General features: G+C 41.4%; 1 protein-coding gene and 1 long non-coding RNA gene across 4 annotated transcripts in view; one reads left to right on the top strand and one right to left on the bottom strand.

Moving 5' to 3' along the window:
• Positions 1-14081, bottom strand: part of LOC145335616 (RNA-binding protein 5-like) — a 37887-nt gene extending 23806 nt beyond the window's left edge. For 2 of the 3 annotated variants that reach the window (XM_080181422.1, XM_080181434.1), the window contains exons 1-5: positions 13982-14081; positions 9957-10031; positions 8550-8763; positions 5274-5426; positions 3895-3967 (exon numbers count right to left, since the gene is read on the bottom strand). In XM_080181422.1, coding sequence (XP_080037548.1) covers positions 3895-3967; positions 5274-5426; positions 8550-8763; positions 9957-9982 — 466 coding nt within the window. In that variant the 5' untranslated portion in view covers positions 9983-10031; positions 13982-14081. Of the gene's footprint in view, positions 1-3894; positions 3968-5273; positions 5427-8549; positions 8764-9956; positions 10032-12361; positions 12449-13981 lie in introns of those variants that run through there. The other variant, XM_080181428.1, reaches the window with a different exon arrangement.
• Positions 14082-21405: 7324 nt separating this feature from the next.
• LOC145341336 (uncharacterized) lies at positions 21406-23974 on the top strand. The gene is made up of 3 exons (XR_013886361.1): positions 21406-22885; positions 23146-23215; positions 23716-23974. It is a non-coding gene; the product is annotated as an uncharacterized LOC145341336 (long non-coding RNA).
• The last annotated feature ends 422 nt before the right edge of the window (positions 23975-24396 follow it).

The following is a 24396-nucleotide window of genomic DNA, read 5'->3' as shown; positions in this document are numbered from 1 at the left end:
TGTCGCCACGTGTTATGTACAAATGTCTACTTGTGTGGCATGATAGAGGCCTTATTGTCTTTTTTAAACCATGGGAGGGAACAGAAAAATTTGAACTCAGTTTTCAAAAATGCACTTAAACGTTTACACATTCTTTGTAGCATTTGTCACACAGGTATCAGTATCACCTATCATCTTCCAAGTTTATGACAGAAATCATTGCAATGATCAATTTAACAAGAACTGCCAATTTTTTGCATCATTTGTAACCTACCTGTATTGAAATAGTCATACCCTTCAAAGATTTTAGGTGGTTTGCAATACTACTTTGTTCCCAATTATTCTAACAACACTGCTCCCTATGGATAATTATGATACATAATACCTAAAGTTGTGGCCCTCTCAATAGTATATCAGGAGCTCCCCAGTATCATTGAGTCCATGTTGCAACATCACATAACAGATCGAGTACCAGAACCGTTAGACAATCTGATGCAGAACCTTTGCACGAATGGAGGCAGAATCCTAACAATGTATTTTTACAAGTGTGATAGCCTACTTTTATTAGTAAAGAACATGCACATTTGTTCTACATAACTTACTTTTAAATCACAATTACAATGTAAAGAACTTTCTTTCACCAAACTGTCTCAGAAGCTCAAATATTTGGGGGGGGGGGGGGGGGGGGGGGTGGAGAAGTGTACTAGTAGACTTAAAAGTAACTAATGGCATATTATGTTTTAAATAGGTTAAACTCATCATTATTCCAGATGACCTTAGGATACTCCGCCCTTGAGAAGCTGCCTGGTAGTGATTTAACCTGAGGATCACGACAACTCAGGCGAGGGGAAAGGTTGATAAGATGGGCCTTCATGAATAACGCCCATCGGTACGTACTGTTGGCATCACTCTGCATCACGAAACAACTATCCATCTAACTAACCTAATACTCCTCCATTAGCTAGATCACGTAGGTTCAATCTGGGCACAAACAAGAACGACTTCTCATTTCTCATCTCTCCTATTTACAAAACCATAATGATAATCCTATGCCAGCTTCCTCAGTCAGTTTTAGAATGTAAAAAATAAAAAGACAGAATATGATACTACTGCTCTGTAGCTGTTAAAAGGGATGGTTTACTTCCAAAAGTCTAGAGCTGTGCAGCATTGAGGAATAAAATCCTCACCACTTTAATGTAACAGCTGCTGCCAAATGAAATGTTCAAACCTTCATGTAAATGTAGTGCTTAAATGAGGCAAATTGCCCCTTGGCTCAAATGGCGACAAATTCTGGGACTCTGGCAGAATTGAGGCTGCTCTGCAAATGACAAAATCCCTTTAACAAAAGCATTTCCACAAGCATATCTCATTGTAACTACACAAGACTTGATTGTCTTTTCTTAAATTCCAAAACTTTGCAAGACAGTGGTTCTGGCATTTAAACAACAAAACATACAAGATTGATTGTGGGAAATTGAAATGTCTAATGCAATTATGCAATAATTTCAAGTATCAGTACAGCTATCCCCAAGTATCCATCTGAAGCCAAGTGAGATTCTTCCTTGTGTTAATATCCATATGCCCAAGATATCTGCACAACGGTTCTGCATTATTTCATCTGCAATTTCAAGCATACAGATTCCAACTGAAAAAGTGAGACAATAAATTGCAGCTTTTTAATTAGCCTATCGGTCCATAATTTTAGTTACTGATACACTCCGAAGGTTTTATTGAAATAATTTAGGAAGGTTATACCCATTATACTAAGTTATTTGCTTTTCATTCTGAATGAGAATCTTCTTTAGTAATTAAAAAAATTCTGCTGGTGCAAAAATTCTGCCCTTTCCATGATTCGTGCCTACTGATATTGAATATGGTGTATGAAGCACAAAATATAATTTGTATACCTATATTTAAAGCCTATTCCATTCAAATAAAAAACTTAAAAATAATTTGTAGACTCGCCAGCTAAGCTGTTTTTCAATATTCTGATCAGACATTGAGTGAAACAACAGCAAACCAGCTTAAAACAATGCAGCTCTATCCAACTACTGAATGTTCCAAAGGTGGAAGATACTTCAATCCTTATCTCAGGAGAAATTGACCTTTGCAATTATGGGTAATCTCAGTCCCAAGCAACTGTATCGCTTCCATTGAAAAGGAAAATTTTTGACTATAACACAAAATTTAGCATTTCCCCATACCTAGGTCCCATAAAGAAATTACACATATACATAAAAACAAGTTTCAAAGAGAATGGTGTCCTCTACATAAATCAAGGCAAATAACTGTTTTAATAGCACCAGCCCTTTGTCCCTTTCTTGGCCAGTGTATAGGACACAAATTATCACAAACAGCTTAAATTGGTTTCTCACAAATTATAAACATAAAAGTTTCCAAGCCCAATATTCCCAATTATTTTCCTCCTGTATGCAAGTTGCACGAGCATTAACACGGCATAAATGACTGCATTATCACTCCCGCTATATCCTAAATTTAATTAAGATTCACCAGTAAATGGAAAAACTGGCTTCAAAATTTATGTTGAATTTAATTCCACATTGTGTGTGTTTGGGTAGCGTACAAGTACCTCTTCTAAAAAATCTATAACCAATGGAGATCATTAGGATCTTGGCTGAATGCCTGTCCTAGGAACTGGTGAAGACTACAGGCCTGCACCATCACCAAGACTATTACCACTTTGTTGATATATTCTGAGCGCACCCCTGCCTCAATTCATCTTCTGCTGAAAAGCTCACCCAGACCTTACTGGACTATTCCAGCAAACTCCTTACCAGCCTGACAGCAGTAACTTGAGGTCATTTTAAAAGGCTCCTGCCTCACCTGTCACTCCTGCACTCAATGAACTATGTTGGCTTCTGGTTAAACAACACACATAATTGAAATTTTTCATCATCGCTTCAAAGCTATTCCGTGGCTTTGCCCTTGCCCACCTGACATACCATCGGTGGCTGTGCCTTCAACTGCCTTAGTCCTAAGCTGAATTTGTCTTTCCTCCTCAAAGATTCTTTAAAATCTACTTTATTACAAGCTTTTGGTTATCTGCCTGACAAACACCTTGTGTTCAGTATGTCATAGCACTCCAGTGAAAGGTCTTGAAATGTTTTATGTTAAAGGGTGCTACATAAACACAAGCAGTTACTGTTGGAATAAAAACAATCCTGATGCTAACCGAAAAAAAGCATGCAGAGAAATAACAAACACCCTGCCTCAGAGCCTATTACTAGACTCATGGGAATATAGAACACAAACTAATAATAAAGCTTTGTTTATTTTGGAGGAGGTTGCACTCTTTACAGAAACATAATATGAAACAATGTTTTTGAAGTGAATTGCTGTGGTCAACAGGTTCAAGTTGACAATACTTCCATGAAATGGAAGCTCAATTTTTAATAATTGACAAGACATAAAATTACATTAAAAGGGCTCAAATCACATAAGAAACAGAAAGATTGAATAAGTTCTGAAGGAAAAAAATAGTGGCAACCAAGAGCTACCAAGTCTCAGCATTCAAGAAGCAAATAAAAACTTCCCTAAAATTCTCCAAAAGGACTGCCTCATCCACTGTAATCCCATCAGTGCTAGCAAAGAGGTGGTTTTGGCAATCTGAGTGCTTCCAGGGTCAGCATGTGGTGCATGGAATAATTTAACAAATTTGCTTTAGGAATACTAATGTAACTTTTCAAAGTTTTTGTTCAAGAGTTCTCTTGTTGGGCAAGCTACTAATCTGCAATGGATAAATTGCAGAGATTTGCACGTTCATTTTTAACTGGTTAATACAATCACACGTACCTCAGGCATAGCAAAGGTCAGTGAATTGTCTTTCCGGAATTTGAAACAGGAAATGAGATTCTTTTTCTCCAAAAACACCTGCAAGAGCAGCCAAAATCTCACCTGATACTTTACACTTCATCACTCGGACGTCTTTGGGCTGAAATTCATCACTGTCCTGAAATATTTCAAGAATCTGAAAGGAAATTTTAAAATACGTTGCATTATTCTCCTTGGGACTTTACACAGAGACATATAATTGAAAATATTTGTATTATTACCAGTCATTGGAAAGTAGCTCTGACATACAAATATAGGAAAGTGCAAGGTTCAATTGCTGCACTGTTTTAGGGTAGTTGGGTGACATGATTGAACATCAGAAAACGGGATCAACTATGACACCTTCCAAGGCTAAATAATGAACTGGCATTTATCACAGTTTTTATATGACTTTGAGCAGACACTCTAATGCAACTAGTGAACTCAACAAGAAATTACCTCAGAATAAAATTTGAGGAGAAACAGTGCTTTGGACTGTAAACAGCAAGTAAGCTGCAACGCAGTCAGAAGCTGGCCCCACTCCAAACATGCCAATCCACTGTACAAAACAATGTATGGTTCACTAGTTGCATTAGAATGTCTGTTCAGTCATAAAAACTGTGATAAATGGCAACGACAAAGACGCCAAGGATGGCTGCTCTTAGTGGGTGCAGCAAAAAGCAGTTTGCTGTTTTAGATAAGATTAAGCTTTCTTCACCTACATCATACACAATCAGAAATGCTCGATATTTGAAAGTTCCATTTCCCCAGATTCTAGTAAGAAAGTCTATGCGCAGAAAACTAGGAAGAAATTGTGCTTAAAACTTCCAACTTCTTTTGTACATTTACAAATAGAAAGCATAACCATTGGTGAATGCATTCTATTCTTTGTAAATGTTCCATCCTACAACTATACACACTATATCACTGCATTTGTATCAGTAATAGTAGGATGTTAGTAATAATAGAAAAACAAAAAGACAGAATGGAAGAATACAGGTTAAGAGTCAAGATCATCTGTTCAGAATGAGTAAGCTGGATCTTTGTTGGTTCCTGCAAAAGTAGTTACTTTAAAAGACTGCAGTTTGTTAATACAAAAAATGTTAACTTAGGACAAGCAACAGGCTACCACAATCTGCAGGCATGAACTGCAGAGATTTTCCACAAAAGTCCTGTAAAATGCCACATTTTGCATTACAAGGCTATAATTTGCCATGCGTTGGAAAATATTCTATTTTGTTATGCTCTCTTTCCCCCATAGTTTGCAACAGGACACTGCCTCCTGCCACGTACTCAAACAAAGCAAATATACAAATGAATAGTTTGTGCAGTGTGGATACCTGTGGCAACTCACTATCAAAGCAAATTAAATTGCTTGCTGTATGACCATTTTGCATAAAATTAATTCCTGGAATTCCAATAAACACGAATGTATACAAAAATGTCATTAAACATATACACACATCCTCTCTGGTTGTTGACGGCAGAAGACCTCTCAACATGATCGTTTTGTTTTCCCTCTCTTCGGTTCCATCATTTCTATAATCGTGGTCCTTGTAGTCACCATCATAGTACTGGCTTCCCTCAGATCTTTCATATCTGTCATCTTCACAATTCTGGAGGCAGAGACATTTTTGCTCATTGCATAAAAGTTCCATTCCCATTTCAAATAAGTACATCTTACTCTATCAACATTTAGAATTCTAGTAAAATCAATGGTGAGTATGTGAAATTTTAACACGATGCCCATTTGGATGGAGGAGAACATTCAGCATACTTGCCAATGTTTTCCTCCTAAACTTGGTTTGTAGCTAGTAAAATACTGTCAATATATAACACTCAGATGAAGCATGGCTGATGGTGCGTTAAAAAAATGAGGTAAGCAGGTCAATATTATCTTAGGTATATTGAAATTTGAAAAAACTTAGTGTATATCAGTACCAATATAGTAAGTCTACCTATATCAACTGATTAAAACTGGAGTTAAATAGGTGACACACGCAGGAGTGATTAAGAGAGGTATCTCAGGAGTTTAGCAGATGCTGTAAACGATTGCACGAAAACACAATCTATTGGTAATTGCCACCTGAACCCAATTAGATCATTGCCTTAAAATCTCTGGGATTTCAGGGCCAGACATATTTCATTTGCCAAGCTGTCAGGACAGGTACTTACACTTGTTGCCACCACAATCCATAAATGAGGCAGTATCAATTAAAATGAGGCATTAAAATAAGAACATAAGAACATAAGAAATAGGAGCAGGAGTAGGCCATCTAGCCCCTCGAGCCTGCCCCGCCATTCAATAAGATCATGGCTGATCTGTCGCTGCTCAGTTCCACTTTCCCGCCCTTTCCCCATAACCCTTAATCCCCTCTCTTATCAAAAACCTATCAACCCGCGTCTTAAAAGTATTTAGCGAGGCAGCCTCCACCACTTCAACGGGCAGAGAATTCCAGAGATTCACCACCCTTTGAGTGAAGAAGTTCCTCCTCAACTCCGTTCTAAGCCACCCCCCCTTTATCTTGAGGCTGTGCCCCCTAGTCCTACTGTCTTTTTTGAGCAGGAAGAGTCTCTCCACCTCTATCCTATCCATCCCATTCATCATCTTATACGTCTCAATGAGATCTCCCCTCATTCTTCTAAACTCTAACGAGTACAAGCCCAGTTTATTCAGCCTCTCCTCATAGCTCAACCCCCTCAACTCCGGTATCAGCCTAGTACACCTCCTCTGCACTCCCTCCAAGGCCAAAATATCTTTGCGCAGGTGCGGCGCCCAAAACTGCACACAGTACTCCAGCTGCAGCCTCACCAATGCCCTATACAGCTGCAGCAAGACCTCCCTACTTTTATATTCAATCCCCCTCGCTATGAAGGCCAGCATCCCATTCGCCTTCCTGACCACCTGCTGCACCTGCAAGCTGGGTTTTTGCGACTCATGCACAAGGACCCCGAGGTCCCTCTGCACCGTCGCCTGCTGCAGTTTTTCGCCCCGTAGTCACACTAATCTGATTATCATCAAGCATCAGTTTTTAAACTCCTGAATCAAAGAACTAAATATAACTTGATTAAAAAATCTTTAAAATGAGTGACGTTAGATTGAACCGCATATCTCTGGATCCAGTGTGCTGGAGGCCAACCAAGAATCAACTACAAAACGAAGGAATAAAATAACAAACCAACCAATAAATAGATGGCACAGTGGTGAGCACTGCTGCCTTACAACACCAGGGACCCAGTTTCAATTCCCAGCTTGGGTCACTGTCTGTGCAGAGTCTACACACTCTCCTCGTGTCTGTGTGGGTTTCCTCCGGGTGCTCCGGTTTCCTCCCACAGTACGAAAGACATGCAGGTTGGTGCATTGGCCATGCTAAAGTCTCTCTCTGTGGCAGCACTGGAGTGAGGCAACTAGGGAATTTTCACAGTAACTTCAGTGCAGTGTTAATATAATCTGCTTGTGACATTAGTAGATAAACTTTTAAATTTCAAGGAGGAGGGGACTAACTACGTCAACCCCCCATGTTCCCTCTTATCCATGACTGAAAAAAAAACAAGGCTGATTTCTACACAAAAGCTCAATATTTTAAAACACCAGATACCACGGAGGCACTGGGTTAAATTCAAACTGCTACATACGGAAATAGCTGGTCAAAAAAAGCTGAACATATTAAGGCTGTTGCCAATTAAGAAGCAGCACCCTCTGAATCAAATCAAAGGAATCATCAATAGAATCCAACAAAATCTATTTACCAATAACTGCTCACAGGTACTCAACGTATGTTCAATCAGAAACACAGGGGTACAGACGCAAGAGGTGATTGCAGCTGATCCTGGGTCAAAGGCAGCATTCAGCACAGCAGCAAAAACTGCCAGCAAAACAGGTATCAACATTGGTCAAATCTTCCAGTGGCCCGCGTAAGGAACATTGATAGATGGCTGGCTGCCAGACATCATCAGTGCAGTTACAGATTGCCACTGGAGTTCCCCCCAGGTATTGAAACACTTCACCAATAACCTCTCCAGTTGTTACAAGACCAGGAGTGCCTGGGAGATGATGGCATAGTGATAATGTCCCTGGACTGTTAATCCAGAAACCTAGGCAAATGCTTTGAATCATAGAATGTTCCAGGGACACAGTTTCAGAACTTTAAAGTAATAAATAAACCTAGATTACATATTTAAACTCTGTAATTGTGACCATGAAACCATCATCGATTGTGATAAAAACCCACCTAGTCTTTATGAAATCTGTCATCCTTACTTACGATGCACATGATTGAAAATACAGCAATGTGATTTGACTCTTAGCTGCCCTCTGAAATGGCATATCAAACCACTGTTCAAGGGCAATTGGGGAAGGGCAACAAATGCTGCCCTTGCCAGGTTACACACTCATTCCATGTAAAAATTGCTGATGATTCCAGTGTTCAGTTTCACTCAACTCCTCTTACAATAGCTGTTCAATATAAGATTGCAGCAGGACTCGGGCAATAGAGATATGCTGATATTCTAAGTCAGGGGCTAAAATTCAGATATTGACTCCTCAGTCAAGAGAAGGCTTCCTCAACCGCTGGTATGAACACTGAAGACTAAATTCTTACCCCAAAGTGATATTAACTGCTGCACTGACATGAACATGGGGATAGGCTTTCTACATTCACTTTGTAGGCTACACAGTTGAAAACAGAAGCATCTGGAACAACTCCAATTACTATTCCAGGAGATGCAGGATTGTCTACCTCAGAATTCTCATAGTTCCTGTAGTCTTGATAGCGGTCGTTATTCCGATAATCACTGCGGCGTCTATCACGTTCGTAGTCCCTACTGTGATTCGGTGGAGCACGGTAATCAACATCCTTATAGTCATAGTCACGTCTGTTTCTCGACTCTCTATGCTCATCTCTGTTCCATTCAGAGCCATAACGGCCGCTCCGCTCACTTCGACTAGTTTCACTACAAGAATTAGCATTAAAATCATTAGTTTGGCAGAAAATTATTCAAGCAAAAGTGCTTAGGTAGAACGGTGATGGAATTCTAGGCCCCACATAGCCTTCATTATTCCCCATAAACATCCAATCAACTCTCTAAAGTACTGCAAAAATAGTTCAAGGTAAACACAGCTGTACGTTACTGAGAGATCAGGGGCTTCCCCGGTGGCACAGCTAGTTTAATGAGAGAGAGATTGAACCAAATTGCCAAGAAAAGCCCCAGGTTCAAACTCCGCCCTGTGCTGTTAGCCGACTTGAGTAGTAGTGGAGGTGAAATAAAGTCAACTGATCTTGTCACTCTGCGGTCTGCCAGGAACCAGAGCTGAGGAGAGTTCTGTATTGCAACAAATGGCCTGTTACCAGAAACAGTGTGGGACACTTGTGTCCTGGTCACCAAACTTAGTACTATGAGTTGATGCACTATATGAGCCACCTAAAAACATTTTTTTTAAATACAGGATTTGCATGTTGATTGCTTCAAGCAAACGTGAACCCCTCTAGGGGTAATTTAATTGAGAAAAACAAACTTATCTTGCAATTACATTACTTCTAGTACTTATTCTGGCACCATACTGATTTAAAAAACTGAAATAAATAATCAGCCAACAAAAACTAAAAATTGTTTAAAATTTAAATTGTGCAATCATCCTTTATGGGATTTAATCTCTTTAAAAGGGGATTGTTCACTTAAACGCCTGCCATTTTTGACTGCAATTGCTGGGATTAAATTAATAAAGTAATTGAGCACTAAGCAGCAAAATAACCAGAAAAGGATAATTATGCACTATACCAAAACTCTAGATGTATTACTAATGAAGCCTGTGAGGGGAAGCATCGTAGTAACAACCCCCATCCCCAAATTCAGGATGGAATAGCAAGCATAATGGCACAATAACCATAGAACTGTAAAACAAACTGTATATTTTCTCCTCCAGTCCACAATAATTCTAAGTATTTTCCAAGTGGACAGCTAAACGTTTTAAAGATGGGTTATTTGATGTTTTAACAGCTTTGTTACATGGGTAAGCAAGTTCTTTTTCTCAAAATTATGCAACATCCATCTTCAAAACTGCCATCACCCATTCAGGACTAGGGGTCTGGGATGGGCAGAAGAAAACATGATATGGAAATAATTCAATAGAATGAAAAAATTCTTACCGTTTATCATATTTATCATAGCCCATTGTTATTGATGGATGCGAACTCAACTCTTCCAAAGTTAAGAGGGGCAATCTAAAGCGAGGGAAAAAAAATCCAAACTCATGAGCATAGAAATAAATTAAGCAGAAAAACTCCATTTCCTTGCAACGTACAGTTATTCCCTCCTATTCTCCAAAAATCAATTGGAACACCTTTCACAACACCATATGTCGCTAATTGGCAAAACCCTTTGTTTATTGTTGCAAAATAAATTCAGCAAACCTCAGGCACAAAAAGAACTGCATGCCCCATAAGGTAGAGAGATACATCATCAGTCACAAACATCCAAAAGGAAACCTCAAATTCTGTTCCTGGGCTAATTATCTCTCAAGTACAATGCCAGTAGAATCTTAATTTGATTATTGCCTAAAAAGTGAATGACTATTAGTCGCCATTAGCTATGCACTTTATCAAATGTTTGCGGCCCATAATCGTCAATTTAGCAGTATCTAACACCCTGGTCCACCTTTTAACAGCTACAAATTCAGGATTGCTATGTAAAAAAACCTAGAGTTTATCTAAGTATTATCATTTAAAAATGATTTGTGCAACCTAATGGGATTCTGCAGCACAATGAAGAATACCTGCTAGAGGTCTTTACTTCATAATTTGAACCAGACATTATTTTCAAAAAAAAATTCCCTAACTCATTAGGACATTGAGATTAATCGAATGAAATGATGCAGGTTTAGCCTCGTCACCTGCCTCTTTCACTCCACACAGTAAGTGTCAAATATTTGCTACTGTATAGAAGCATCAAATAAAGATGTCAGCCAGGATAGACATTGTCCATTCCCATGTAACCATTAAGAACCATTGAATTTCTGCAACGCAGGAGGCCATACTCCCATCAAGTCTGCAGACTCCCCAAAAGACATTCTTTCCCAGGCCTCAGTTCTTTCAGTTGAAGCTACGATAGCCACATGACATCATCCAGTTGATTCAAAATAAACCCCAGTATATTCAAATTAAAATTATTTTACAGCACATCCAGTAGTGAGCAATGCATATTTGCAAAAGTTTTGTTCTTTAATCACCATTATTTAATATCAAAAACTACAGTTTTAAGTACTAGTCAGACTCCCTTGGCTTTGCACTCAGACTTAAAAGCATGTGCCTTCAGGTGAAACAAGGTAAGAAGCCAAGGAACAACTGGACAAGATCACAGAGGCATAATTCAGACACCAGTTAGTCATTTTACACTTTCATTACAATCCCAACATCTATACCCAATGGAAACTTCCTGGACTGTAAGTACAGCTCCCCAACAGGAGCGTCACTGCACTGCTTCAAACATGGACAGGTGTTATCACTATACAGCAATCTTTTGCAATCAGTTTCCATTATCAATATGAGCACAAGAATTTACATTGCAGGAAGTACACGCAGACATAAGACAAACTCCTCAGTCATATTTCCTTCAGCCCTGATTTCCTCTTGATTCCAGGCACAATACAAATTAACTAAAATTCCTTGCACATGATTTACTTCCCAAACTTTGCTTCCAGGCCATTCACAGCATTACCAAGGTATTTACTGCTAACATCGTGCTTGTTTACCATGCTTTTGGATATAACAGAAATTGAATCAGACTATATCCTAGCTTGGTGTTAACTAATATGTTCATTAAGAACCCTGAGTGCTTAAACATTCTCAGAGCAAAAATAATCTGTGCCCATATTGTAGGTATTGTTCTAAGTTGTCTGCAGAGTTCAACAATAGCCAGTTGTGTGAATTTAGTACTAAAAGTGTGGCGCATTTGTGATGGAAAATTTTACATTTCAGACATCAGACACCAAGACTGATGTCTTGTTAAGGTGTAAAGGTGTTAAGGGATTGGGACATCCAGGGTGAAAATGAGTCAGTCAGGGCCAGCAAGGTGGAAACAGGAAGTGATTCAGGGAATTGAGTCATGGACAACAATAAGGAAAGACTGAGAAGAAACAGAATTGAGTTATGAGAAAACACATTTAGTGGGACAGAAACTGGCCAAAACAATGGGTCAACCAGCAGTTTTGTTTATGGATTTTGAGCAAAAAGTAGAAGCAGGCTGTTTGGGTCCATGAGGTTGGGGGTCATGGAAGGAAAATCTCCAGAAGGGGATGTAGTGATGTTGATTGTGGGGAACTTCTTCACTCAAAGGGTGGCGACTCTGGAATTCTCTGCCCGTTGAAGTGGTGGAGGCTGCTTCGCTAAATATATTTAAGACGCGGGTTGATAAGTTTTTGATAGGCAAGGGGATTAAGGGTTATGGGGAGAGGGCGGGAATGTGGAACTGAGACACGACAGATCAGCTATGATCTTATTGAATGGCGGGGCAGGCTCGAGGGGCTAGATGGCCTACTCCTGCTCCTATTTCTTACCTTATGTCAAGATCCACAGAGGTAGCCTCAGAGAGATGGCTTCTGTTAAGTAGAACTCAATACACCAGGCAGGAGGAACAGCACTATCTTTGTCAGCAGATTTAATGGTGTTAGGGTTGGATTGAGAGAACAGAATCAGGCAAATACAGAGAGAGACAGGTTAGAGTGAGGGAGCAAAGAAATCATGATGTCCAATATCATTTCAGCAGTTCCCAATAATACACAAAAAGGATAACAGGCCAATGGAAAGGGTCTCAGTGGAATGAGAATTTTGAAGATGGGGAAAAAGTTTCATTACATCCCAAGGTATGGTGAACTAACGGCTAAAGAAGTGGGCACAAAGGTAGAGGAAACAGAAAGTGACCTATAAACCTGAGTTTTCAAAAGGTATTTGATAAAGAAGCTACAGAAGAGATTTGTGATAAGGACACATGTAATCAGGGTCAGACAGCAGACTGAACGGAAGATGCCTAAAAAGAGAAGCCTCCGAAATCTGGTGAAACAATATGAAGATGATTCTAATTTTAATAGATAGGCAGATACAGGACTGCATAAAAATGCAGCAAGATAAAAGTCTGAGTGGATGGCAAATGAAATTCAATATAGTTAGTTGAAATAAGGAACTACACTCCTGGGAAAGTAAGAACATAGAAGGCACATGAACAGAAAACTAGGATTATAAACAGCTATTAAACGGCTAAAAGTAGTTGCTATGGCCAATGAGTGCAAAATTGGAGGAAACAACTATTAGGGAGGTCTAGAAAAGCTGGACATCCTCCTCTTGGAAAAAGAAACTAAAAGAAAACCAGGTGGAACTGGTCAAAATTATGAAGGGCTTCATCAGGGTGGATGTAAAGCCAGTTGCCATTTGTGAGTAAATCAAAATTAAGGGACCATAAATCTATGATGTGCACTGAGGGAAAAAAAAATTGAAGAATTCAGAAAGTTGAAGGAACATTAAACTTGGTGCCACGGAGTGACACTGATGCATAAATGGAAACCAAACCAAGAAAGACAGAAGACAAAATTTGCCAGAGGTCATTAGAGTGGGTGGAGGCGCGTGGAGTATAAATTCCGGTATCGACCAGTTCGCCCGATTCTGTGCTACAGAATTGCAGGAACCCAGGACCGAAAAACTGAAGGAAGAGACCTCTTGATCATATCTAGACGCAATAAAATTTAACAAGGCATAACACTTGAAGATATGGAAGCAAAAATAAACGGACGCAAGAGACATTTTTTTAAATGGAAAATGCGTTTCAGATAGAAACACAAAAGCTGCCAGCCATCCCAAAACACACAAGGCAGAATCTGAAAAATAACAGACTATAAAATAATAAATTTGATGCACAACACAAAAGTATACTTTTAAACAATCTCCTTCTAGTGAATAAGAGTAGATTGTGATCTGAGCTATCGGGCTAAGATACCTCTACACTATTGTATGCTGCAAGATGGCAGTGTCCAGTCGCTGAGGCTTTATGTCTTGGCCAAGATTTTAATTGGCCCAACATCCCATCAAACGCTCGCTTTTTCTGCTGAACTCTGTCCCACAGAAGCTCGGGGACACGATCAGCGGCTGCCTATCTTCAAAAGATCGCCACGATAGCTGAAACTTACCCAATTATTCGGAAGGCTTTGCTGCCTCCTGCTTCGCCTCCCTTCGCAGCTAACAGCGACAAAATGGCGCCGAGCTCCTCGTCCGATCGGAATCAAAGCCACCGCGCTGCATGCCGGGAGAGGGAAGGTCCGCCCATTCTCTTCAATGGGAGGTGGACAGTGAGGGCGCCGCGCTGCACGCCGGGAGAGGGAAGGTCCGCCCATTCTCTTCAATGGGAGGTGGACAGTGAGGGCGCCGCGCTGCACGCCGGGAGAGGGTAAGCCTGCCTGTCTGAGGGTCATGAAGAAAATGGCTTCCTGTGGCAATTGTTTTGTGCGTGAGGGAGAGAATTCTGCTCTTTTACAACTGACAGTCTCATTTCATGCATTGAAAAGATCTTCCACTGCGGCAGCAGATCTCTTCCTCAAAAGGGATTTTGCCTCCATCACCATCTTCAAGCCCTTTTCCCATACTTTAAGATCATTAGAATAGGATAAACACTGTAGAATTATTTTACACTTTGTGGCACTCCTGCTTGGGCATTCCCTCGGAACCAAAGATAATTTGTTTCTACTCCGGTTGGATGAGTCTGACATAGCTGAGAAGTTAAATGCAATGCATGAATTACAGACTCTACCAAATGCAGTACAGTTCTGATGCTTTAAGGGTGGCACAGTGCATAGCACTGCTTTTCACAGCACCAGAGATCCAGGTTCAATTACTGCTTTGAGTGACTGTTGGAGTTTGCACATTCTCCTGGTTGGCTTGCCTCTGGATGCTGTGGTTTCTTCCCACATTTCAAAGATGTGCTGGTTAGGTAGATTAGCTATGGTAAATGTGCAGGGTTGTGGGGCTAGGGCAGAGATGGGCCTGGTTAAGATGCTCTTCAAAGAGTTGGTGCTAACTTGATTCGCTCTCCTACTGCTAGGTCACTCTTATCAGAGTTCGGTGATACCTGTTAAGGGTGATCAAATCCTTCTGCACTACCACTTACACTATTAAGCCGGCTTCTCCCTCCTGCAATCACTCAGTTTCCGTCTCATTCACGTCTGAACATCACAGTCTAGGCATCTCTTTCTTAAGTCTCTACACCCACTTCATGTTCCTGACCTTCGCGTGGGAGGGCTACCCCTGTTAACAACCAGTCTAAGACTGGGTGTTAGAGACGGATACCTCCTTGTTCAAATATGTTCAGTTCAGACGTCTTCCACTTCCACATTCTCTCATCACAGATGATTGTCCACTGTAGTTTGACCCACTCCGTTAGGCTCGGTGTTCTATTCTGGTGCCCTGGCTGTAGCCATTCAACCGGGTCCGCAAACAGCATCCTGTTTGTGAAACCAATTTGTTGTAGGTAAAATAATACATCTGAGACTGTGAATGAGTCAAAGTATAGTGGCTTTATTACAAAAGCTTTTGGGAGAAGCTGGTTCCTAAAGTGGTCTGCCAGACTTCTCTCTGAATATAAGTAAGCGTGGATATTTATACATTATGGTTCCCAGTCCCAGTCATGACTGCAGTTCTTCTGACTCCAGTCACGATTGCAGTTCCCAGGTTCAGTCATACTGCCAGACATAATCCAATATATGTATTTCTCACAAAGTGATCAATAAAAAGCATCATGGGCATGTTTTACCTTCCCTAGCCCAACATCACTATACAACAGGCGGCACAGCAGTACAGTGGTTAGCATTGCTGTTTCACAGCACTAGGAACCAGGTTCGATTCCTGACTTGGGTCACTGTCTGTGTGGAGTTTGCATATTCTCCTTGTGTCTGTGTGGGTTTCTTCTGGGTGCTCCAGTTTCCTCCCACATTCTGAAAACCATGCTGGTGAGGTGCATTGACCCAAACAGGTACCGGACTGTGGCAACGAGGGTAATTTCACAATAATGTCATTGCAGTGTTAATATAAGTCTACTTGTAATTAATAAATAAATTTTACTTTTACTTTCCTTTTAAAATGACTCCACTAAAATGCTAATTTTTTTTAACGTTTATCTTTTTTTCTCCTATTCAAACTCTATCAACATTCTCTGATGTGGATGTCTAACTGTCCTAGCTTGAGAACACACTATCTGTGTTGACTTAATATAGAACATTACAGTGCAGTACAGGCCCTTTGGCCCTCGATGTTGCGCCGACCAGTGTAACTGCGCACAGTACTCCAAGTGGGGTCTGACTAGGGTCTTATAAATATTGATCAAGATCCCGCTGCAATTGGAGATAACTTTCTTCACTGTCCACTATGCCACCAATCTTGGTGTCATCTGTAAACTTACGAACCATGCCCCCTATATTCACATCCAAATCATTAATATAAATGACAACAGTGGGCCCAGCACTGATCCCTGAGGCACAACACTGGTCATGTTGTGGGTATGCTGGCGTTGGACTGGCGTAAACACAGTAAAAAGTCTGACAACACCAGGTTTTAGTCCAACCTATTTATTTGATAATATACTCACAAGCTTTCGGGGTTAGCCCCTTCGTCAGGTGAATGGAGAGTTCTGGCCTCAGACAGAGCATATAAAGCACAGACAGTTTAGAGATTACTGATTAGAATGCGAATCCTTACACCTAACCTGCTGTTCAAGACCTGAAGTGGCTGATAATGTGAGTGGAAGGAGCACTGATCACAGTTTAAAGAGATGTGTATTGTCTCCAGACAGTACAGTAAGTGAGGTTTTGCAAACCCAGGCAAGTCACGGGGGTTACAGATAGTGCGACATGAACCCAAGATCCCTGTTGAGACCGTCCTCATGTGTGCGGAACTTGGCTATCAGTCTCTGGTCAGCGACTCTGCGCTGTCGTGTGTCGTGAAGGCCGCCTTGGAGAATGCTTACCCGAAGGTCAGAGGCTGAATGCCCGTGACCACTGAAGTGTTCGCCAACAGGAAGGGAACAGTCTTGCCTGGTGACTGTCGAGCGATGTTCATTCATCCGTTGTCGTAGCGTCTGCATGGTCTCCCCAATGTACCATGCTTCGGGACATCCTTTCTTGCAACGTATCAGGTAGACAATGTTGGCCGAGTTGCAAGAGTAATTACCATGTACCTGGTGGATGGTATTCTCACGTGTGATGATGGTATCCATGTCGATGATCCGGCATGTCTTGCAGAGGTTGCTGTGGCAGGGTTGTGTGGTATTGTGGTCACTGTTCTCCTGAAGGCTGGGTAGTTTGCTGCGAACAATGGTCTGTTTGAGGTTGTGTGGTTGTCTGAAAGCAAGAAGTGGGGATGTGGGGATAGCCCTGGCGAGATGTTCGTCTTCATCAATGATATGTTGAAGACTCCGGAGAAGATGTCGTAGCTTCTCCGCTCCGGGGAAGTATTGGACGACGAAGGGTACTCTGTCCACTGTGTCCTGTGTTTGCCTTCTGAGGAGATCGGTGCGGTTTTTCGCTGTGGCGCATCGGAACTGCCGATCTATGAGTCGAGCACCATATCCTGTTCTTATGAGGGCATCTTTCAGGGTCTGGAGGTGTCTGTCACAATTCATCTGTCTCCATTCACCTGACGAAGGGGCTAACCCCGAAAGCTTGTGAGTATATTATCAAATAAATAGGTTGGACTAAAACCTGGTGCACAACGCTGGTCACAGGCCTCCAATTTGAAAAACAACTTTCTACAACCACGCTTTGTCTTTTGTCAAGAAACCAATTTTGTATCTGGGGGGTAGGGAGGTGTCAGGGAAGGAGGATGTTGACTGGGTTTGCAAAATCTCACTAACTGTCCTGGCTTGAGACGATTCACACCACTTTAACCTGTGCTTAATCCTCTCTTCACTTGCATCGTCAGCACCTGTAAAGACTTGATGACCCATTAAGACTCGCACTCCAACCATTATCTTGTAATTGAGTTTGTGTCTGTTTATGCGCTGTTTGTGAACCCAACTCTTCACTCACCTGATGAAGGGGCAGCGCTCCGAAAGCTTGTGCTACCAAATACGCCTGTTGGACTTTAACCTGGTGTTGTGAGACTTCTTACTGAACATTCACTGATTCAGCCTTTATGGAGCACCTTGCAACATTACCATACTATATACATAATATACTTGTTTTTGGACTCTTGGATCTTTACAAAAGACATCTCCTTAATTTCCTCTCACACTATACCACTATTTTGACTATGAACTCACATACTCCACTCCGTGTTAAAATGATTCAAAGCACCAATTAGTATTTGCAAATTCAAGAAACATCAGAGGCAGGGTGAATCAGACATGTTGACTCTTGTGAATCTTTCACAAAGAATGCAATTACGAAGGGAAGTTCAGAATATGCATCCTTCTGAGCATTCCTGAATTTTGAAACTGTCTGGAACCTGTGCCCTAGCCCTCAGCTCTGACGAAGGACCATCTAAACCCAAACTGTTGGCTCTACTCTCTCTCCACAGATGCTGTCAGACATGCTGAGATTTTTCAACATTCTTCTGTTTTTGTTTCAGATTCCAGCATCCGCAGTATTTTGCGTTTACCTTAGCTATGCTTGACTTCTACCCTCCCTACAAACCTAGCCAGGCTCCAGCACATTGGGGGTGAGTGTCTCAGCATTGGGACAATACCCACCAAGCACAGGAATAATTCCGGTCAATGATTAGGTCTCCTAGGTCTAGGCTTCTTCCCTTATGTCATCAAGACATTTGAATGGTCCTATCATATTAAACTACTCTTTGTCTTCAACTTACCTGTAACTGCAACACAATATTCTGCATCTGATCCTTTTCCCCTTATGTACTGTATGAATGATATGTTTTGCCTGAACAAGACTTTTCATTGCATCCCAGTACACGTGACAATAAAACTAAATCAGTCTTTCTTAATCCAACTCCAAACACTGTTACCCAGTTCTGATGAAGAGTCGTCCTGACTTGAATCATTGACTCTATTGTCTCTCCACAGATGCTGTCAGACCCGCTAGATTTTCCAGCATTTTCTGTTTTTGTTTCAGATTCCAGCATCCACAGTACTTTGCCTTCACCTTCCTGCTTTTGCTGCTGCAAAAGGTCACTGTCTTTATGAAGTTTCATACTAAGAAGTCTCACAACACCAAGTTAGAGTCCAACCAGTTTGTTTGATAGTAATCCCACAAGCTTTCGGAAACAGTGTTCCTTTGTCAGGTGTGTGGATGACATTATGAAGTTTCCACATTCTCCCCGTATCCAGGTGCTTTGCTTTCCTCCCACAGTCCAAAGGACATGTTGGTTAGGCGCATTCACCATGCTAAATTCTCCCTCAGTGTACCCGATCAGGCACCAGAGTGTCGCGACTATGAGATTTTCACAGTAACTTCATTGCAGTGTTAATGTAAGCCTACTTGTGACAATAGTAATAAATTAAAGTTTAGTAATGGCTGAGGGCATAGAAAAATGTGTTCTGTTTATGGCTGGTAAAGGTTTTTCTTAGGAACCCTGATATAGTTGAAGCATAACAAATATCTCTAAGAGATAAGATTGGAACGTTGTACGTATATCTTGATAACTGACCCCCAAAGCATCTGTTCTAATCAGTCACAGCAGGAAACTCATAGAAGAGCAGAAATGCTTTTGGGATGTCCTCAAAACTTCTCTGTTAACTCATGGGAGTTTTTGGCTGACTGTGACTGACCATTAAAATGGAGGCTTAATCAAGAAGAAACAAAGTGCACTGAGGGACAATTGGAAGAAGGCAAAGGTGTAATTCAGACAGAGAGCATATAAACATCCAAATTCTTCATCTACCCAACCCTTCAAGCACAGCCTACATGTGGCAGGGTATATATCATGCATTGGACTGCTCCGCTATATCCAATAGTCCAGGAGTTGGACTGTTCAGTCATCTCTGCATCCATCAAACCTGAGGGGCTGCTTAAGGACTGCCTCACAAGGTGTAAAATAATTCAGAAATGCTGGAAAACCTCAGCAGGTCTGACAGCATCTCTGGAGGGAGAATCAAGCCAATGTTTCGAGTCAAGATGACCCTTCGTCAAAGCTGAGCACAAAGAGAATCAGACAAAATTTCTACTATGAGGGTGCCCTAAATGGGCAACTGCTACATTCCTCAGGTAGTCTACTAATAATCAGTGCCTCTCTTCTGCCATTCACACATTTGATCATTTAATGGGCATTTTTAGCATCTTTCTCAGCCTTCTTCCTCATCATTGACATTTTCTTTGTCGAATTACAGCCCTTGCCACCTCCTCATACATCCTCATAATATAAACCTCATCTGATTTGCTTTGCTCTTAGCTTCAACAAAGAGTCATCCAGGCTTGAAACATTGACTCTATTTTTCCACAGATGCTACCAGACCTGAGTTTATCCAGCATTTTCTGTTCTTGCGTCAGATTCCAGTATCCGGTGTTTTGCCATTACGCAAAATAATTTAGAGTTTATTTATCCCCATCCAATGCACTGACATTCTAGGATCTCTGGGAGTTGTTCAGAAAAAGATTTATTGTCTAAATGGAAAAGGGGTGCAGAGAGTAGTGGCGGCAAAAGCCCTACAATTATTTGAGGAAGGAATTTTCTGCAGCCAATGGAGGACTTTTTCAATGCATGAAATGAGTCTATGAGCTGTCGAAAAACAGAATTATGTCCCTCACAAACAGAACAGCCCCCACCAACTTGACCCACGACGCTGCCAGGAAGCCATTTTCTTTGTAATCCTCCGGCAGACTTCCCCTCTTCCCGGCGTGCAGCGCGGCGCCTTCACCGTCCACCTCCCATTGAAGGGAATGGGTGGACCTTCCCTCTCCCGGCGTGCAGTGCAGCACCCTCGCCGTCCACCTCCCATTGAAGGGAATGGGCGGACCTTCCTTCTCCCGGCGTGCAGCGCAGCACCCTCAAGTGCACCTCCCATTGAAGGGAACGGGCGGACCTTCTCTCATCCGGCGTGCATCGCGGCGCCCTCACTGTCCACCGCCCATTGAAGGGAATGGAAAAAAAACCTTCAATCTCCCGGCGTGCAGCGCGGCGGCTTTGGTTCCGATTGGTCGAGGAGCTCGGCGCCATTTTGTCGCTGTGAGCTGCGAAAGGAGGCGAAGCTGGAGGGAGCAAAGCTTTCCAAGAAAGTGGGGAAGTTTCAGCTGTTGTGGCGATCCTTTGAAGACAGGCAGCTGCTGATCGTGTCCCTGAGCTTCTGTGGGGCAGAGTTTGGCAGAAAAAGCGAGTGTTTGATGGGATGTTGGGCCAATTAAAATCTCGGCCAAGCCATAAAGCCTCAGCGACTGGACACTGCCATCTTGCAGCATACAATAGTGTAGAGGCATCTCAGCCCGATAGCTCGGATCACAATCTACTCTTATTCAGTGGCAGGGGATTGTTTAAAATTACACTTTTATATTGTGCATCTTCCGAAACAGTCAAATTTATTATTCTGCATCTGAAACACAATACTTGAAAATCTCAGTAGATTTGAGCATCTGTTGGGAGAAAAACACTTATTTATTAGTGGCACAAGTAGGCTTGCATTAACACTGCAAATAAGTTACTGTGAAAATTCCCTAGTGTTCTTGGTAGTTGTGGCTCTGGTCTGAAATTACGAGTTTTAAGTTTGAGTGTTAGAAGTATAGCTTATGTTAACACTGCAATGAAGTTACTGTGAAAATCCCCTAGTTGCCACACTCTGACACCTGTGCGGGTACACTGAGGGAGAATTTAGCACAGCCTAACCAGCAAGTTTTTCGGACTGTGGGAGGAAACTGGAGCACCTCAAACAATGATGAGGCAGAGTATGGGAATGAGATAGAGAATCTCATGAACTGGTGTGGCAATAATAATCTCTCCCTCAATGTCAACAAAATGAAAGAGATTGTCATCAACTTCAGGAAGCGTGAAGGAGAACATGCCCCTGTCAATATCAATGGGGATGAAGTAGAAAGGGACGAGAGCTTCAAGTTTTTAGGTGTCTAGATCATCGACAACTTGGTCCCCCTATGCTGACACTATAGTTAAGAATGCCCACAAACACCTCTACTTTCTCGGAAGACTGAGGAAATGTCAGCTGTGACTCTCACCAACTTTTACAGATGCACTATAGAAAGCATTCTTTCTGGTTGTATCACAGCTTGTATCACAGTTCCTGCTCTGCCCAAGACCACAAGAAACTATGAACGATTGTGAACGTAGCCCAATCCATCATGCAAGTCAGCCTGCCATCCTTTGACTCTGTCTACACTTCCCCCAGCCAGCATAATTAAGGACCTATGTACCTGGACATTCTTTCTTCCACCTTCTTCCTTTGGGGGAAAGATACAAAAGTCTGAGGTCACATACCAACTGACTCAAGAACAGCTTCTTCCCTGCTGCTGTCAGACTTTTGAATGGACTTGCCTTGTTCTTTCTCTACACCTTAGCTATGTGTAACACATTCTGCACTCTTGTTTCCTTCTCTATGAACAGTATGCTTTGTATAGCGTGCAAGAAACAACTTTTCATTGTATGTTAATACATATGAAAAATCAAATCACTCAGAGGAAACCCACACAGATACGGGAAGAACATACAGAAATCCAAGCTAGGAATTGAACCCAGGTCCTTCACGTTGTGATGCTAACCGCTGTGCCACCCCAGAATAGAGTTAACATTTCAAGAATTGCAGAACCTTAAAGAAAGATCCAGCTCGAAACATTGCCTCTACTTTCTCTCTCCACAGATGCTGACAGACCTGCTGAGATTTCTCAGCATTTTCTATTTTGTTTCAGAATCTAGTATCTGCAGTAATTTGCTTCTGTTCTGCAATCTGTTCTTTGTACCTGAACCCACTCCACTTTTCCCTAGATCCAGACATGCCAAGGGTTAATAATAGTGCCCTGTCAGATGGGTGTGGTGAAATGTACTCAGCCCTTAGAGCTCAGGGCAAAGTAGAAAGGCCCAGCCTGGAGGATGACGGGACTATTTGAACTGTGCGACCAAGCAAGAACCATGTTTGTCAGATAACAAACCAGGTAAGGAATTTTCTGTGCCACCTGTGCTCCACAAATCATGGCCTGTGATTGCTATATTCCTGCACATGAAGATGTGTTATATGGGATGCTTTAAAAAGCATGTAGTGTAACTTTTAATTAGCTAGTCCTAACTTAAGGCAGAAAACTGAAGTAAGCAGCATTAGAACTATGCGGAAAGCCTGCACCTTCTGAATTTCTAAGCTTGACCTACCACGAAACAGTCAAAGAAAGTAACGTATAATTTTCTCTTCCCATTTTAGTTACTGCAGTGCTGTATATGCTGCATCTTGTTGCTTTCTTGGAGAACAATAGAGCAGGAGTGAAGGCAAGGTAAGTACATGTAAAGTAACCTCTTTGGTGGGTCATGTTGGGATGGGTCTCACTGATGCTACAGCATAAAGGTTGTTCAAGCTGTTAATACCTCATTAACAGTAATCAAGTGTACGTAAGCAGACACGTGTATTGCATGTAGCGTATTCTCAGGGTGTACTTAAAGCTAGGTGGTGAAATAAATATGTTCGGTTCTGGGACTGAGCAGTTAAGGTATCAGTAAAAATTTAACCTTTGCTGAGATTACAACGCCTTGGTACCAAGAAAGGACATCCAACACACATGATGGACCCTGTAAGAACATGACTTTCAGCATGATAGAGCTTGTAAGAACATGAGTTTCAGCATTCTATGATTTTCCTCAGGACTGCATTCACCATAAAACATAGCCAAGTGTTAGTGAGCTTGCTTTAAAACCTTTCAGCCCAGTTTATTATGCTTCCTCGAAGATGAATCATCTTTTGTAATTTTACCAAGTAAAATGCATGCTATTTTTCCAGGGTTCATGAGACAGCACCACAGGAAGAATGGAGTGCTATTCGAGGGTATATCTATGCTGAGCCGTCCCACACCTGATGCACAAATACAAGGTGGTCGCCCAAGAAACAGGACAAAAAGGGACACTATAATTCATACATGTGGATGTAATGCAAGTTGACCAAGAACTAAGAACTGTTGGGGATCAGGATTTTTATAGTTTTAATTTGGTATGGTGAAAAAAATGAATTGGACAAAATGAAATAAAGTTCAACAACTGAAGTAATTGTTTTCTTGCTGTGTTTTAGTACATTGGGTTTCTGACTGAAAAATGTTTTAAAGTTTTTGGTCCATTTAGTGACCAGTAACCACCTTTTGTTAAAGCAGATGAGTTTTGAAGTGCTCGTCACTTAAAGCCACAAAGCTATGTTTTGAAACAAACAGAATTTTTAGTATACAAGAGGCCAGCTTGGGCCACAGAAGCTGTTGAAGATTTTCGTCTTGCACTCATCAGGACAGCTTTGCAGTTAACTGTTCCGTAGTGAATTCTCCATGACAAAAGCCTCATGCCAATCAATCAGCACTCTGCTATAGTATACATTTTCCCTTCACGATTGGTAGTCATACAAATCTGTTGTGATCAGTACAAGACTAAAAGTTTGATAGCATGTCTCATTTTTTGGCAATACCCAGAATAGTTCATA

This window comes from Carcharhinus amblyrhynchos, chromosome 3, assembly GCF_965287045.1.
Source record: "Carcharhinus amblyrhynchos chromosome 3, sCarAmb.v2.hapA, whole genome shotgun sequence".
NCBI lineage: Eukaryota > Metazoa > Chordata > Chondrichthyes > Carcharhiniformes > Carcharhinidae > Carcharhinus > Carcharhinus amblyrhynchos.
The sequence above is the reverse complement of the archived record's forward strand: the minus strand, read 5'-3'. Positions and strand labels throughout refer to the sequence as shown.